Source organism: Trichosurus vulpecula, chromosome 2 (assembly GCF_011100635.1).
Source record: "Trichosurus vulpecula isolate mTriVul1 chromosome 2, mTriVul1.pri, whole genome shotgun sequence".
NCBI classification, from domain to species: Eukaryota; Metazoa; Chordata; class Mammalia; order Diprotodontia; family Phalangeridae; genus Trichosurus; species Trichosurus vulpecula.
The window spans coordinates 67,814,091-67,829,233 of NC_050574.1; the positions used below are offsets into that span (position 1 = coordinate 67,814,091).

At 39.6% G+C, this 15,143-nt stretch overlaps 1 protein-coding gene across 1 annotated transcript in view; it reads right to left on the reverse strand.

The window, feature by feature from the left end:
* Window positions 1-15,143, reverse strand: part of CCDC30 (coiled-coil domain containing 30) — a 145,632-nt gene that overhangs the window by 332 nt on the left and 130,157 nt on the right. The window contains 1 exon segment of the mRNA XM_036745742.1: window positions 283-350. Coding sequence (XP_036601637.1) covers window positions 283-350 — 68 coding nt within the window.

Consider the following 15,143-nt stretch of genomic DNA (forward strand, 5'->3'; position numbering starts at 1 on the left):
TAAAACCATACTTTTCCAAAATTTATGAGATTACACGGAATTCTTCAGAGTTATCAAGTACAAACAAAATCAAGTAAAATTCAACTTGGAATAGTATTTGTTGATTTTCTTCTACTATTTATCAGGACCCTGCAAATTCCCTCCAACAGTCCATGAATTTGGTAGAAAATCTGAATGGTGAAGGAGAAGGAAAGGGCCCTGCTTTTCCTCATCTGTAGCTCAGGATGATTCAAAGAATCAGGATTCCTGACCATGAAGCTGTTTCCCAGCTATGTTACTGACCTTGAGGTGGGAAAAATCAGCTTCTTATTCAATAGCTCATTCTCAGACTGCTCATTTATTGTCATCTCCTGAAAAGAAAGAAAAGAGAGAGATTCTCAAGACGGTCTCTAATACTGAAGATAAGCCGCTAGAGTAAAATATTAGTCTGTTCTATCAACCTCAGTCCTGCCTGAGGGGGAAACGTCCTTCAAAGTCACCCAAAGGCTTACTTGTGATTTTTTTTTCAGGTCCTTGCCTAAACCTCTATGTATCTGAAGCCCTATGACAGTAAGGAAGAAATCTGTAACTAGTTCTCTTTTGAGAATCAAATATATTACAGGTCTCCATCCAGTTTTTAAAGCCAAGAACTTGGGAAGCATTTCATTCAATCAAGAAACCCAGCACTTTCTGCAAAAAGTACTGCTCTAGGCACTAAAAGAGATACACACAATATGGCCCAGTCCTTTTAGAACTGCAGGTCTAAAACACTGGCATGCTCCATAATGGAGGTGAGGAAGAAATTGCAGAAGCAACCAGGAGAGGAGAGAGAGGCCCAAGGGTTGCTTTGTCATAGCTTTGAGTTGGGTAGCTTTCAGGGAGGAAAGAAGAAGACCATCTAGGGAAGAGGAATGCCATAAGCCAAAGTACAGGGATAGAAAACCACGAGGTATAGTAACACTTTGTACCTCTCATATGCATTTATCACATTCTTGTCTGAATTATCATGAGTTGTATATGTGCTAGTATCCCCGATCACTAGACTATAAACTCGCTAAGGTCTGGAAATGCCCAATTTATCTTTTTGTCTCCCACAGTCCTTCACAAAGGATCAAAGATAACGGATTTAGAGATGGAAGAAAACTCTGAGGTCGTCAAGTCTAAGTCCCTCATTTTACAATGGAGAGGCGAGGTCACCAAGGGAGAGTGTCAGATGGCCATAGTTTGCTTAAGTCCTCTACTGCAAAGCTGGCACTTTGTCCACTAGGCCCAAAATTTAAGGTGCATGTTCCACTATTCCCATAAGGTTTGCACATCATGGGTGCCTAAGTGACTTTTGTTGTTGAACTGAATTACCAGTGAATAGACTAGTTTACCTGGAGCAGACTGGGGAATAATGGGGCTGGAATGATAGTGTAAGGCTTTGAATTCTAGATTGAACAGTTTGAATTTTATCATGTATGCAAGTGGGGGTAGGGAATGAAGGTAGAAGAGGGAATGAAGACTGAGCTCATACAAGCAGTGTTCTGGTAAGATTAGTTTGTTGGCAGCATATAAGAAGAACAGGGAAAACACTGGAAAATCAATTAGGATACAGCTATGATCCAGGTGTAAAGTAGTGAAATCCTGGTCTAAGGTATGAAAGTGAGAATGAAGCAGAAAAGGTGGATTTGAGAGACTTTTGAAAGGTTATATTGAATCATCCAGTAATTAGATGTAGGGAAAAAAGAAGAAAGGGAGAATTAGGGTTAACTACAGATAACCTCAAAGGTAATGACAATATAGATACCACACATCAAACTCTACAGAATTCAGACAAAGTAATTTTCAAAATTAAATTTATAATGCTTATGTTACAGGAGAGAAAAAGAAACCATGAGTTGAATATACATTAAAATTTTTTTCCTTTTAGATTTATTTTTAGCTTTAATTTTCAACATTCGCTTCCACAAGATTTTGAGTTCCAAATTTTCTCTCCATCTCTCCCCTCCCCCCACCCCAAGACAGCATGCATTCTGATTACCCCTTCCCCCAATCTGCCCTCCTTTCTATCACACCCCCACTTTATCCCCCTCCCCTTCTATTTTCCTGTAGGTCAAGATTGAATCTATATTAAATTTTTAAAAGACTTAACTTGAAATTACCAAAATTAGAAATAAGAAAGGGAAAAACCACAATGAATGAAAATGAAATGATCAGAGATTACTCTACACTCTACATGCCTTGATGTGAATACACTGGAGAAACTGAAACAACTGAGTGAATATCTACAAAAATGTGCCCAAACTGACAAAGCAGGAAACTTTGGAACCTTAAGCAATCAACTGCAAAGGACCTGTTGTTGTTTATGCATTTTAGTCGTGTCTGACTCTTCATGACCTTACTTGGGGTCTTCTTGGCAAAGATACTAAAGCTGTTCTTGCCATTTCCTTCTCCGGCCCATTTTGCAGACGAGGAAACCGAGGGAAACAGGGTTAAGGGGCTTGCCCAGGGTCACACAGCTAATAAGTGTCTGAGGCCAGATTTGAACTCAGGAAGAGGAGTCTTCTGACTTCAGGTGACACTATCCACTATATCATCTAGCAAAGGGTAAAACCAGGTAATTTATGATCGTTCCTTAAAAAAGCACCAGAATGAGATAGACTTATAGTAAAATGTTCCAAGCCTTCAAAAAAAACCCCTCAAATATTGCATAAGATAATTTTGAACTATAAAGAAATTGTGCTACCATAAAATCATAGGATTTCCAGGTTGGAAGCCCGCCTGATCCAATCGACACTGTTTTAAAAATCCCCTCCACAACAGAGATGATAAGTAAGGGATCGTCCGGCCTTCTTGGTCTGAAGACCTCCAGGGAGGGGAAATTTTAATAACAGACGTTTGATCCTCACAGTAGCCTGTAAGGTAAGTACTCCAAGTGTTATTATTTCCATTTCACAGATTAGCAAACTGAGGCTGAAAAGTTAAGAAATTTGCCTAGGGTCACACAGCCTGTAAGCACCTGAGGTAGGATTCCAGAGCCAAGATCTTTCCAACTCCAAGTGAAACAAAAAAATCACTTATTAAATACTTACCACGTGCCAAACATTATGCTGAGCACTGGGGATATAAACACAAAAGCAAAAATAGTTTCTGCTCTCAAGGAGCTTACATTCTAAGAGACAAGACATATAGGGGAGTGACAGTCAGAGAAGGTTATTTTAGTTTGGAAAGTCACTAGCTTGGTAAGGGGAATCATAGGGAAGTAGACTGTCACATCATTTCCAGAAGTAATGGCAGTTTTGATTTGATTATGGTTCCAGAACTGGAAAGGGGTGTGGCAGGGCATATGTGTAGTGTCAAGGCAGCAAGTGAAAACATGGCAGGAGAGCAGAGTCAAGCATGACTGGGGCCCACCTGAAAAGGCCCTAGGGAGCTCTCTGATCAGAGTAGGGGGCCCCAGATTGAGAGTGCCATAGATAAGAGTCAAGTATACTTCTCTTTACTAGGTGGCAAAACCATAGTCCAATGTGCTCTGGGTAGCACCAGCTGCTTCCATCTGGGAAACTGGTAACAATCTAGAGCAGCATTCTATTGCATACTCTAACTTCTGCCACTATCTCAAAAATAGGGTACCTTTAGGGGATTCAAACCTCACTGCCCTGTTCTTTGCCTTGTATCACTCCTCACGGTCCCTCATCAGCAATCTTCTCTCAATCATGGTCATCCGCAGACAACTCAGACTGAGAAGCATGGTTCAATGAAACAAAGCATATAGGTGCTATTGGCATACAATCTGATAGGAGTTCCAATCTCTCAGCAGTTCCTCTGTTTGCTTGTAGCTCGGATCCCTGGTTGTCACATAAGGTCATTCCTTTCTTAGGTTAAATTACAATTGTTTAGGTATCTCATGGCCTTTAGGACAGGGTATTTGCATCCATATTAGCCTTCCCTGGCCAGTGATATAGGTTGAATTTATGGTTGGATAGTGCTTCTCTTCATTTCTGGCAAGCCATAGCTAACTTGGCACTGGTCAGAATATGTTAGCTCCATACATGTAATCTTTGAAATTCTCAGTGACAGTCTGCTTTAAAACCAAGAACTCTAGCTTGTGTATGAGATAATGAGTTTCACTGTCACTCAAATCTCTGCTGGCAAATGCAACTGTTTTCTGGTGATCATCATTCTCTTGGTATAGAACTTCTAGATTCTCCACACTGGTATCTTTATGCATGACAAAAGGGCTTTTTATGGGGTCTGCTCAGGGTAATACTACTACATGTGTGAGGTAGTTGATGCTTTTTCTCATCTTTCTGTCCATCAGTTTCCAAAGAATTGCATGACTTTCAAGAAAAATCATCCTTTTTTTGCTTATGGTTCTTTTTGATCATATAGGCAGGAGTGGGGTCATCCAGTCATTTGCATCATTCTTAACAAACTTGCAGTAATAACCTTCAAATCCTAGAAATGTCCTTAGATTTGAATCCTAGAACTTTGGATCATGATGGATTTTGCAGGGATGCCCCTTCCAAACAGATTTTCCTGGGTCTGGCATCTCCATTATACCTAGTATGCTCAAAGCCTGCACCATTTAATCAATTGAATCCTATCTATCTTTCCTCTGAACACTTTGAAATCAACTTTCCCCAAATCCAGGGTGTATGTTCAACTCAGCTCAGATTTCCTTTCTTCTATCACAAACTTTTGGACGGATTCTTTCTTCCTAAAGTTCCCATTATTTCCACCCCAGCTGCCAGCTCCATCCAGTAAGTATCACTAAAGGAAGTTTTAGCTGCCTTGCTTTGGGCATAGAGAACTCTAGCATCTACTACTATACTCACCACTAGGACATTATGCCTCTGTGCTAAGCTGTGATATGTTTTCTAGATCTTTACATATTTTTCTCTTTCTGTCCAGGTGGTCTTCAGTATATTACAATGAAAACATCATTCCTTTTTTCTTCTCTCCTTTGACCTTTAACCACATGCTCTCTCTCCATCATGCTTTTCTACTCTGGTTCCTGGATTTCCTCACAAGAATATACTTTCTTAATACACAATGTTGTATCCATCCCTCTTTATATATCCTATTTATTTTGAAAAAAATATCCTCCTCAAGAGCCATAATCCAGTCATGGGTTTTATCCTACAAGTCTCTCTGAGGACAAATTTGTCTGAGCCATGTCAAAGTTCTGTCACACATTTGCATTAGACCTCTACGGAATCTTCTCTAGGAGGGCAAAGGTATGTTCCTGAGGAAGTTCCTATTTACTGCTGTCTGCAATGAGGTTTTAGACATGTTCCTAAATATCCTTGAGCCACCTAGGAGGATATTTCCATGCCTTGAGCACAAATAAGTTACCTCTGTTGCAGAGGACCTAACTTTGACCTTTCTCCTAAGAGAGGCTCCTCGTCATGGTTTGGGAGAAGAGTGGGGAACCTGTGGCCTTGAAGTCACATGGGGCCTTCTAGGTCCTTGAGTATGGCCTTTTGACTGAGTCCAAGTTTTACAGAACAAATTCTTTCATTAAGAGGATTTGTTCTCTGAAATTTGGATTCAGTCAAAGGGCCACACTTGAGGACCTAGAGGGCCACATGTAGCCTCGAAACCACAGGTTCCCCACCCCTAGCTTAGGGGGAACTTTCCATGAATAGACAGAGCTTTAATTTCTGCCATGGAGAATACAGAATCAGCTTGACCTACAGACAAGATTCTGAGGGTGAAAATCCCACCTCAGTTTCTTCTATAAATGCAGCCTAGAGGAAAGATTTGCATCTGTACCTGAACTGCTGTGCTGTCTCCCTCTTTACTCATTGATGTTGCATTTAAAAAATAAAACAGAACTTCTCCACTTTAGACAGAATACTGCAAGTCAGTTTCTAAATAGGCTGCTGGAGGGTGTCCCCTACATGGATTTTGTCACAAATTTGAGGGGTCAAATGGATCTAGCAATTCACAAAACATATCCTTAGTGGATTCTCTTGGCCACTTTGCACTAAAAACTAGAATTAGAATCCCTGACTCTTTTACTATGTCCTTCAATATTTTTGTGATGTCCTCAGCTTCATAAAGTCTGTTGCAAATATCAGTCATCCAACATAGATATTAATGTTCATTAAGCGATGATACATTTTACATATAATACTCATATTTTAAAAGTATTTATCCATAATGATAATACTTAACTGCCAGCACTATGAAAATTAGCCATCCACATAGGCTTATACCACAATCATACTGTGACATGGTGCTCTAAGCAAATGATACTGAATAATAGTAATGCAAATCAAAAGTGATAATATTAATAGCATTTTATTTGCACACTGATAGCTAACAAAATAACTCTTAGTATTAAATGTAGCCTTTCATGTGTAAATTTAATACAGTAATACAGAGTAGGTGTAATGGAGGCAGCTATACATGAGGGAGAAGAAAAGCAATGATGCAAGAAAATTCTGCTTAAGCAGGAAGGAAGAATTAAAGCAGTGTTTAAATTTTTAAGCAAATAAAAATAGGGAAAAAATATCTCCAGACAACCCCCTCCCCCCTTGTAGCAGTGGTGGGGGAGTCGGCAATGAGACCAAGACTGTTTCACCACTCCTCTTTGCCCCTTCTCCCACTCCACTATTGACTCATTGCTGAGATGGGTTTCCCTCCTTTTCTGCTTTAACTCCGATCACAGGATCTGTAAATCTTGTTTGTTTTTTCCCAGCTCCAAGTCCCCATCCAGAGAGAGTGCTCTGGCAAAATACCTTGGTATTAGGTCTCCTTCTCCTTTGAACATGCTCTGTCTTCAATTATCTCATCCCAACTGCATTTCCAATAAGTACACTCAGACTAGCAAAGACCTATAGTTAATGTTCTTTATAAAATCAAAGTAAATATCTAAAACAAAGAAAGGTAAGCAGACTTTCTCTACACCCAGAGGAAAGATTTCAGTCTTCCAGGAGACAGCCCAAGGGGAGAAAGGAGATCCAGGATTACCACCACGAGGTCCATAGTCCAGGCCTGATTTCAGTAACATTGCTACATCTGTCCAAACACTCCTTGTGCCTGATTGACTTAAACAGCCTCAATCTGAGACTCCTGGCTCCTATTTCTGTAGTGCCTATTTCTGCTTCGGCTTCTATTTTCCCATCTCCAAGAAGCTTCTCATGGCCTTTCCTTCTCAACCTCTGCACAGCTCATCAGGACCTGGCTTACTTTTCTTTAGTTCTCTCCCCTGGATTCATCGAATGACTTTCAAGGGCCACCGAGTAGGTGTGACCTCTCATTCTTCATCTTATTATTTTTGCTTCCTTTATGATTCACTCAGGGAACTAATTTGTACCTCATGAAGGGGTCAGCGGGCAATGGCAGCATTCTTACAGTTAGTTTAACACCTTGTTATCTAGCCCCTTTTCTGTGACTAGGTCTAGGAGAGATCAATTCCCTTATACTCACATCAAATTTAAATTTATCTCTTTGCAAATTCTACTCATTGATCTTACTTTTATCCTCTAAGGTCGAGCCAAACAAGTCCTTTTCCATGTGACGACCCTTCAAATATTGGAAAACAGCTATTATGTTCTCCCTCTCCCCCAGAAATCTTTTCTTCTACAGGCTAAATATCCCTAGTTCCTCCAGCCTGTCCTCATAAGGAATGGACTGAGGGCCCTTCACCATTGTGATACTTGTGGCTTTTTTGGCTGCCATATCATATTTTTGGTTCACACTGAACTTGCAGTTCACTAAAACCCCCAGATCTTTTTCAGACAAACTATGATCTAACCATGCTTCCCCCATCTTATTAAAGATAAAACTGATTTTTTTAACCCAAGTGTAAGACTTTGCATTACATCTACTAAATTTTGTATTATTTGATATGGCCTAAAGTTCTTGCTTGTCAAGAACTTTTTTCAATCCTAACTCAATGATTCAATATGCTGGCTATCTCTCCCTGTTTTGTGCCATCTGCAAACTTGATAATGCCTATAGTAAGTCATTGATAAAAATGTTAAATAGCACAGGGGCCAAACACAGATGCCTGAGGCACTCCAACAGAGACCCTTCTTAACAAGATGACAGTGAATTATTAATGGCCACTCTTCAGGTTTGATCAATCAGTACCACATCTACATAATTTTACTATTGTCTATTCTAGACCATATCTATCCATCTTTTCCACAAGAATAACATAAAAGACTTCATCAAATGCTTTACTAAAATCTAAGTAAATCAGACCTGCCCCTCACGTAACAAAAAAGGCCGTGTTGGCTCTTTGTGATCACTGTTTCCTTTTCTAGATGTTCACTAACTTCTCCATTCACAAAAACCGTAACAGCCCTATGTCAGCCTTGTCTTTTCTTTGGTATTTCCCTGTATTCTTTCCATTCTGAGCATGCTCTTGAAACTTTAAATACTTGGGGCTTGTGTAGCCCAATGGGAGAGTTGCCAAAAAGTTGTTTAATTGTCTGAAACTGGTAAATTTAAAGCAAGGATAGTTGACTGCCTTTTGGTTAAAATGCCAGGCATCCCAGAAAAAGATGTAGTATGAATACTAGACTTTCCAGCTGGGGAGTCACTATGGGTTGGAATTGATATTTTTTGAATTGCAGGTAGCTGTCCTTAGAAGGCATACCAGAAGAGGTCCAGATGATGACAGACAGGAAGCTGGCTCAAGATGCAGCATGAACAGAGACAGTGCCCCTATGTGTTTATCTGAACATCAGGGCCCACAGAGGCAGCTTGTTTTGATGTTGGAGACGTCAGGGGAGAGAACCTCTGATGACCGTTAGGTGAAGACATTTGCTAGCTAATCACATAGAAGTGGCTACTATATCTAAAGGTGGCACAGTTGGGCTGCTGCCTGTTACAGGGTTCCTTTTTGTAAGTGGCATAGGGGAAGGGGGACTGCCTGATAGACCCACTCAACCAACAGCCTCTGCCTACAGCTGTTCCATTGGCAAAACTGAAGCCAAGACTCCAAACTTTTCTGGGAGTTTTAGTATTGTATCTTTTAAATTTTTTCTGATTTCATTTAGTAAAATATATTCTAGTCTATAATGCAAGTGTGCATTTTTTGGGGTGGGGTCATGTAAAGTTTTGGGAAGCAGATAAGACTCAATGGGAATGGGTGGGTAAGCGATTTAAATTATCAAATACTACATAATAATCTTTACATTTTAAACCTAGGCTAGATGAGACAGAAACTGGGCAGATACTAGGAAGATTGGATTGTGGGGATCCCAGGCTGGTCCCACTGGCCCAGTGGAATAAATACAGAACTCAGGATTATGCAGGACAGGCTCCTGCCCTTAGATTGACTTGAGGCTGAAAGCAGGTAGCTTGAGTTGAGAGCACCACCTGGCGGCTGATGCAGAGACTGCACTCTGAGCAAGCTCCCCTACCCCTCTGGTCTGCTCCCACAACTGTTTGTTTGTTTGTTTTTCCCAGAGCCAATAATAACTTAACAACAAGTGTTTCTGAAGAAAGAAAAACTACCCGCACTTGTACCCCTTACAACAGGGGCCTCCATTTTTTTGTCTTCACACCCTTGGTTTTCAGTAAATCTTTCCATACCCCCTAATATGAAAGGAAATACATTCTAGAGTTAACCATGCATATATACATGAGAAATAAAATGGACTAATTTCAACAGGATAATATAGTTTGTTTGTCAGATATTTTCCATAATTCTTAACAAGCTTCTTGTGCTCCCAAGCTTCTCGTGCTCCCAGAGAGATCTCAGGGTAGAGAATTTCACTCTTCCGAGGGTCCTATTTATTCCTTCTAAGCTTACTTCCCTGTTAGAATATTATTTCACAGGATCGCCATCTATTCTTCCTCTGAACTTTTGAAATTTATTCTACCAAATCCAAACTGTATGTGGGATTACAGGTTTTTCACTCCTTTATCACAAATTCTAAGATGGAGAGATTCCTTTTCCCCAAAGATCCCCATCATTTCTACACAAACACCAATTTCTCCTTGTCAGTAAGATCAAGAAGAAAATTTCCCTTTATTAGTTCTTTCAGCTTTTGAAAGATTAAATTATTAAGACATACCAAGAAATGTTTAGCTACTCTGCTTTTGACGGAGAGCTTCTACAGATGAGGGACCTTCAATTATCTGGATATTACACTGCTTCAATAATTAGTTTGTTTGAAACTTAGAGACAGTATAATAGCCCTTCAGATCCTTGTGGTTCCCTCTCCTGCCACTTTAATGGGTTTATATTAGATAAAAAGTTAGGATTACAGTCACAATCATATCCAGTCCCCAGTTAGAGCCTAACAGGCCAAGGTTCAGCTTTCTGCCTTAAATGAAATTTATATTTATTTCCAGCTAACTCTTTGAAGACCCTTTGTGGCTGAAGCAAAATTCAAGTGGCAGGAAATGTTTTAATAAAGAAGTAGAATACATTATTCTTAGTAGACAGACACCAGGAGGGGAAGTTGGGGGAAGAGCAGAGACTTTTCTTTGGAATTCACCAGAGTGCAGGAGAAGGTATGAACTCAATAAGCACTTATTAAGCCCCTACTGGTGTGTGCCAGACACTGAGTAAAGGGCTGGGGATACAAAGCAAAGCAGTCCCTGTTCTTGAGGAGCTCACAAGCTGATGGGAGAGACCATTTGCCAAGAGCTATGATAAATTTGGAGATAATCAAGAGACCCTAGCATGAAGGGAGCAGGAAAGGCAGCTTCCTGTAGAAGGCAGGATTTTAATTGGGACTTAAAAGAAGCCAGGAAGTAGAGAGGAGAAGGGAAAGCATTCCAGGCATAGGGGACAGCTGGAGAAGATGCCCAGAGAAAAGAAATGGAGTATTTTGTACATGAAACAGCCAGGAGGCCACTGTTGCTGGATGGAAGAGTTGAGGAAGCAATATTTTGGAGGGAGGCATAAAGTGTAGGAAGACTAGAAAGGTATGAAGGTATTAGATAATGAAGAACTTTAAAAGACAAACAAAGGATTTTATATTCGATCCTGGAAGTAATGGGAAATCACTGGAGATTATTGAATAGGGGTGACATGGTCACATCTGTGCTTTAGGAAGATCAGTTTGACAGCTGAGTAGACAATGGAGTGAAAGGAAATCGCTTGCCATGGGGAGACCAACCTGAAGGGTATTGTAGAAGTCTATGTAGCTGGTGATGAGGACAGTGGTAATGTCAGCAAAGAGAAGAGGGCATCCAGGAGAGATATTCTGAAGGTAGAGTCCAAAGCCCTTAGTACCTCATTCCGATTTATTGGTTCAATCCAGAAACGTTCTTCCCTAAGGCGATGACTTTTAACTGGGGCAGGGTAATCAATGGACCCTTTACCCTTATACTACATCATGCCCTTGTGCCAGGTTTGTGAGCTATTTCCTGAACTCCTCATTTATTTCCTCTTTCTGTCCAGGTGGTCTATAATATACTGTGATGACAATACTGCTTCTTTTTCTGCCTCCATTGAGCTTCACCCAAGTTTTCACCCATGACTTCTCCTTCTGACTCCTGGATATTCTCACAAATAAAATATTTCTATAAGGCAAATATGGTTTTGATCCCCAAATCTGGCAAAAATCTGACTGAAAAATAAAATTATAGTCCAATCTCATGATTGGACTAAAAATTAACTGGTAAATAAAATACCAGCCTGAACATAAGTACTCATTTTACTTTATGATCAAGTAGGATGTATAACTGGATGCAAGCTGATTAAATATTAGTAAAATAATCAGTACAATAAAACAACAACCAAATTCTTAAGGTATTGTTTATATCAACAGATACAGAAAAATCTTCGATAAAACAAACCATTCATTTATGTTAAAATATTAATAGAAATATTATAAAGTATTAATGTGTTCAATAGGAAACTTTTAAATTAAAATTATTTTTTTAAATTATCTGGTTTAAACCAGGACCTAACATTACATGTGCTGGAGAAACTTCTCAGTGAAGTTCATTAAAAAACAAAACTGGATGTTTGTCTACTGTCATGACATCTATTTGATGTGTTTCAAGAAATGTTATTTGCTCAAAGATATAGAGAATAAATTAAAGTAATAACTATTGGCAATAGAAAGAGGAAGATACCTCTGTTTGCAAATAACAGCTATATAACTAAAAAGTTCAAGATTCAATGAAGATTAAGATAATTTATGACTTGAGCAAGATCTTGCTTAAGTATAAGATATCCACAAAATCATCTGCATTTCAACATGTCACCAATAAAACTGGGGAAAACTGATCAGAATAAAATGTCATTTACAATCATTATAAAATATATTCTGACCTAGAAAAAACATAAGCAACATGCACAAAGAAAACATTTAAACAATTCTGATGACAAGAAAAGAAGAATTTAATAATTAGGGTGCTATACCTATATGTGAGTAAATTAAGCTAATATAAGTAAAAATATAACACTTTGCAAATTATTTTATAGATTTAATGTAATATCAATCAAAATGCAATGGGCATTTTGGCATTTAGGCAAAAGGCCAAACACACTTGGGGCGATTTGGGGGCAGAGGGTCCCACAGTATAAGTTCTTAATACATTTTTGTTGTTTAACTGATTGATCTCAGGCCTGGGGGAAGGGAGGCCCAGCAGGGAGGACTCAAAGAAACCAAGAACCTGCCTCTGGGGAGGCCTCTTCTGAGGGGAATGAGGGCCTTACCTGGAGTGTGGCCACAAGGGCATGCTGGTGACTGTTTAACACCCCACTCTTTGGGGAGGAAATGCATGCACCAACACACCTTTCAGTTTAATCTGCATTATTAACATTTTCTACATCACTTTCTTAAACCTAGACAAGCAACAAAACAATAAATCAAGCCTTGATTTCTAGCATTTGCTGATTTCTGAGGTGCGAATGCTCACGGTAGAAATGGAACAATTTGGAGAGCCTGTCAAGAGTTGGTTCCAGTATATCCCTGAGTGGGACTGCAGGGGTATGGAACAATGGGTTTAACTATTAAAGGAATAGTTAACTATTCTGCCAAGTACTATCAGCACTATCTAAATTTTAGCTCCCTGGGGAAAAGCTCAGATGCCTGCCTTGCTTATGGCACTAAGAATTACATGAAACAGCATTTACATGGGAAAATAGACAGAGTCCTACAGGAGACCATGAAAAATTTTAAATATACAATTTTAAATATACCATAAAAAAGTAATTATAAAAAATTAATTCTGAATAAAAACAGAAAAACAGATCCCTGGAAAAGAACAGAGGAATATTACAAAATATTGAGGAAAGGAATTATTCAATAAAAGTTAAGAAATTCAAAAACAATGTGTTATTTCAAGCTCTAAATTTACAATCTCATATATATCAGAGAAACCTAATAGCAAAACAACAAGAACGAGAACAGAAGGGGAAGGAGAACAAGCAAATTATTATTTTGTTTAATAATGTGTTCTATATGTATATATACATATGGATAAGCGGGGGTGTGCTGGCAAATATTTAACTGGGCTCTCTGGGAAGAATGAACACGACACACTTTTAAAAGTATAACCTACATTATTAACATTTTCTGCATCACTTTCTTTGCTCAGACAAAACAAAACAGGACATCCAGCTACGTAGCATTTGCTGATTTATGAGATGAAAATGTTGACTCTGAAAATTTATCCACCAGCTCTCTAGGACTTGTTTGGACTGGCTCCAGTGGAGCCTTACACGGAAAGGCAAGCTGAGCTATTGGTGGGTAGCCCAGTCTTTCTGCCCTTCTTGGAGGCTGTCTTTCTTTCTGCTCACTGCTCCCTCAAGAGTGGTGCTTGATTTTAAAACTGAGAAGCCATTAGTGGGCCCCTCCCTCCAGTAGTTAGAAAATTGGCCATCTGCCCACTTGCAACCTTCAGCTTCTTACTGGCTCTTGTCTTTGAGGAGTCTGGACAATGAATGTTAGTCTCCTTCTCCTTCTCCTTCTAATGCATTGTAATGCCAGGTAAATATATGGCTTGAACCTACAGCAAGTTTTGCATTGGGAAAGCACAAAAGGGGGCTTATGATTTCTCAATACTTTTAAATCCAGGTGGCACAGTGATAGAACACTGAGCTTGGACTTGGGAAAACTCATGAGTTCATGAGTTCAAATCCTGACTCAGAAACTTACTAGCTGTGTGACCCTGGGCAAGTCACTTAACCCTGTTTGCCTCAGTTCCTTGTGTGAAAAATGAGCTGGAGAAGGAAATGGCAAACCACTCCAGTATCTCTGCCAAGAAAACCTCAACACGGGGTCACAAAGCATCAGATGCAACTGAAACAACCCAACAACAATATTTTAAATCTGCTTCTCTTCCAGGTTTTACTTTCCTCTATTACCAGTCAATGTTAGTATTTAAATAAGTTGAACAGGCATAGATTTGAATGGCCATGAGGATTTAACCCATTGTTGTAAGCATACTGAGAAAACACTTAAAACAGTACCATTTATAAAACGTAGATGATTTAAAGGCAACTATGGTTGGCAGCCTGAAGAAAGGGGAAAGAGGGGAGGGGGAGGAACAGCCTGTCTGATTCCTCTTTTGGCCAGCTCTCCATTAGCAAACAGCAGAGCAAAGAAGCAAACAGGGCAGACAAGAGGGAGGGTAGAGACTAGGGCTTAGCACAGTGCCTGGCACATAACTGGCACTTAATGTTTACTGATTGATTGACTGGATCTCAACCAGGAAAGCCCAAGGCATCTCTCCAACAACTCCATTCCAGCCTCTCAGATGGCTGTTAGCAATCTTTGGAATGTCTGTCCCTATTCCCAGGGCCTCACTCTTGTTATCTTGGGAATGGTGAGGTGGTTGGCCCTCATTTGAATCCCCATGGCAAATTTAAGCATACAGACTCCAGCTATTCTGCTCCAAACTCCACCATGCTTTTAGTCCAACAAGGCCATATCCTCTTGTCCTCCCCTCTTCTACACAAAGATTATTATTTTCTTTCTTTCCAAAAGGAGGGGTGAACTTGGAAGTCAAGTTTAGGGGTCAGGATTAGGTTAGAAGTGAGAGTTAGAAATGAGTTTAGGTCAGCTGTGAAAACCCTTCAAGATGAAGGAACTGGGAAGAATGCATGCAACAACCACTTTTCTTCACATAATGCCTTCCCTCTGAGATTATTTTCAATTAACCTTCTTGTTTATACAGAGTTGTTTTAGACTGTTTTTTTTTTCCTTTCTTTGTATCCCCAGAGTTTTTAGCATAGTGTCTGGCTGCCT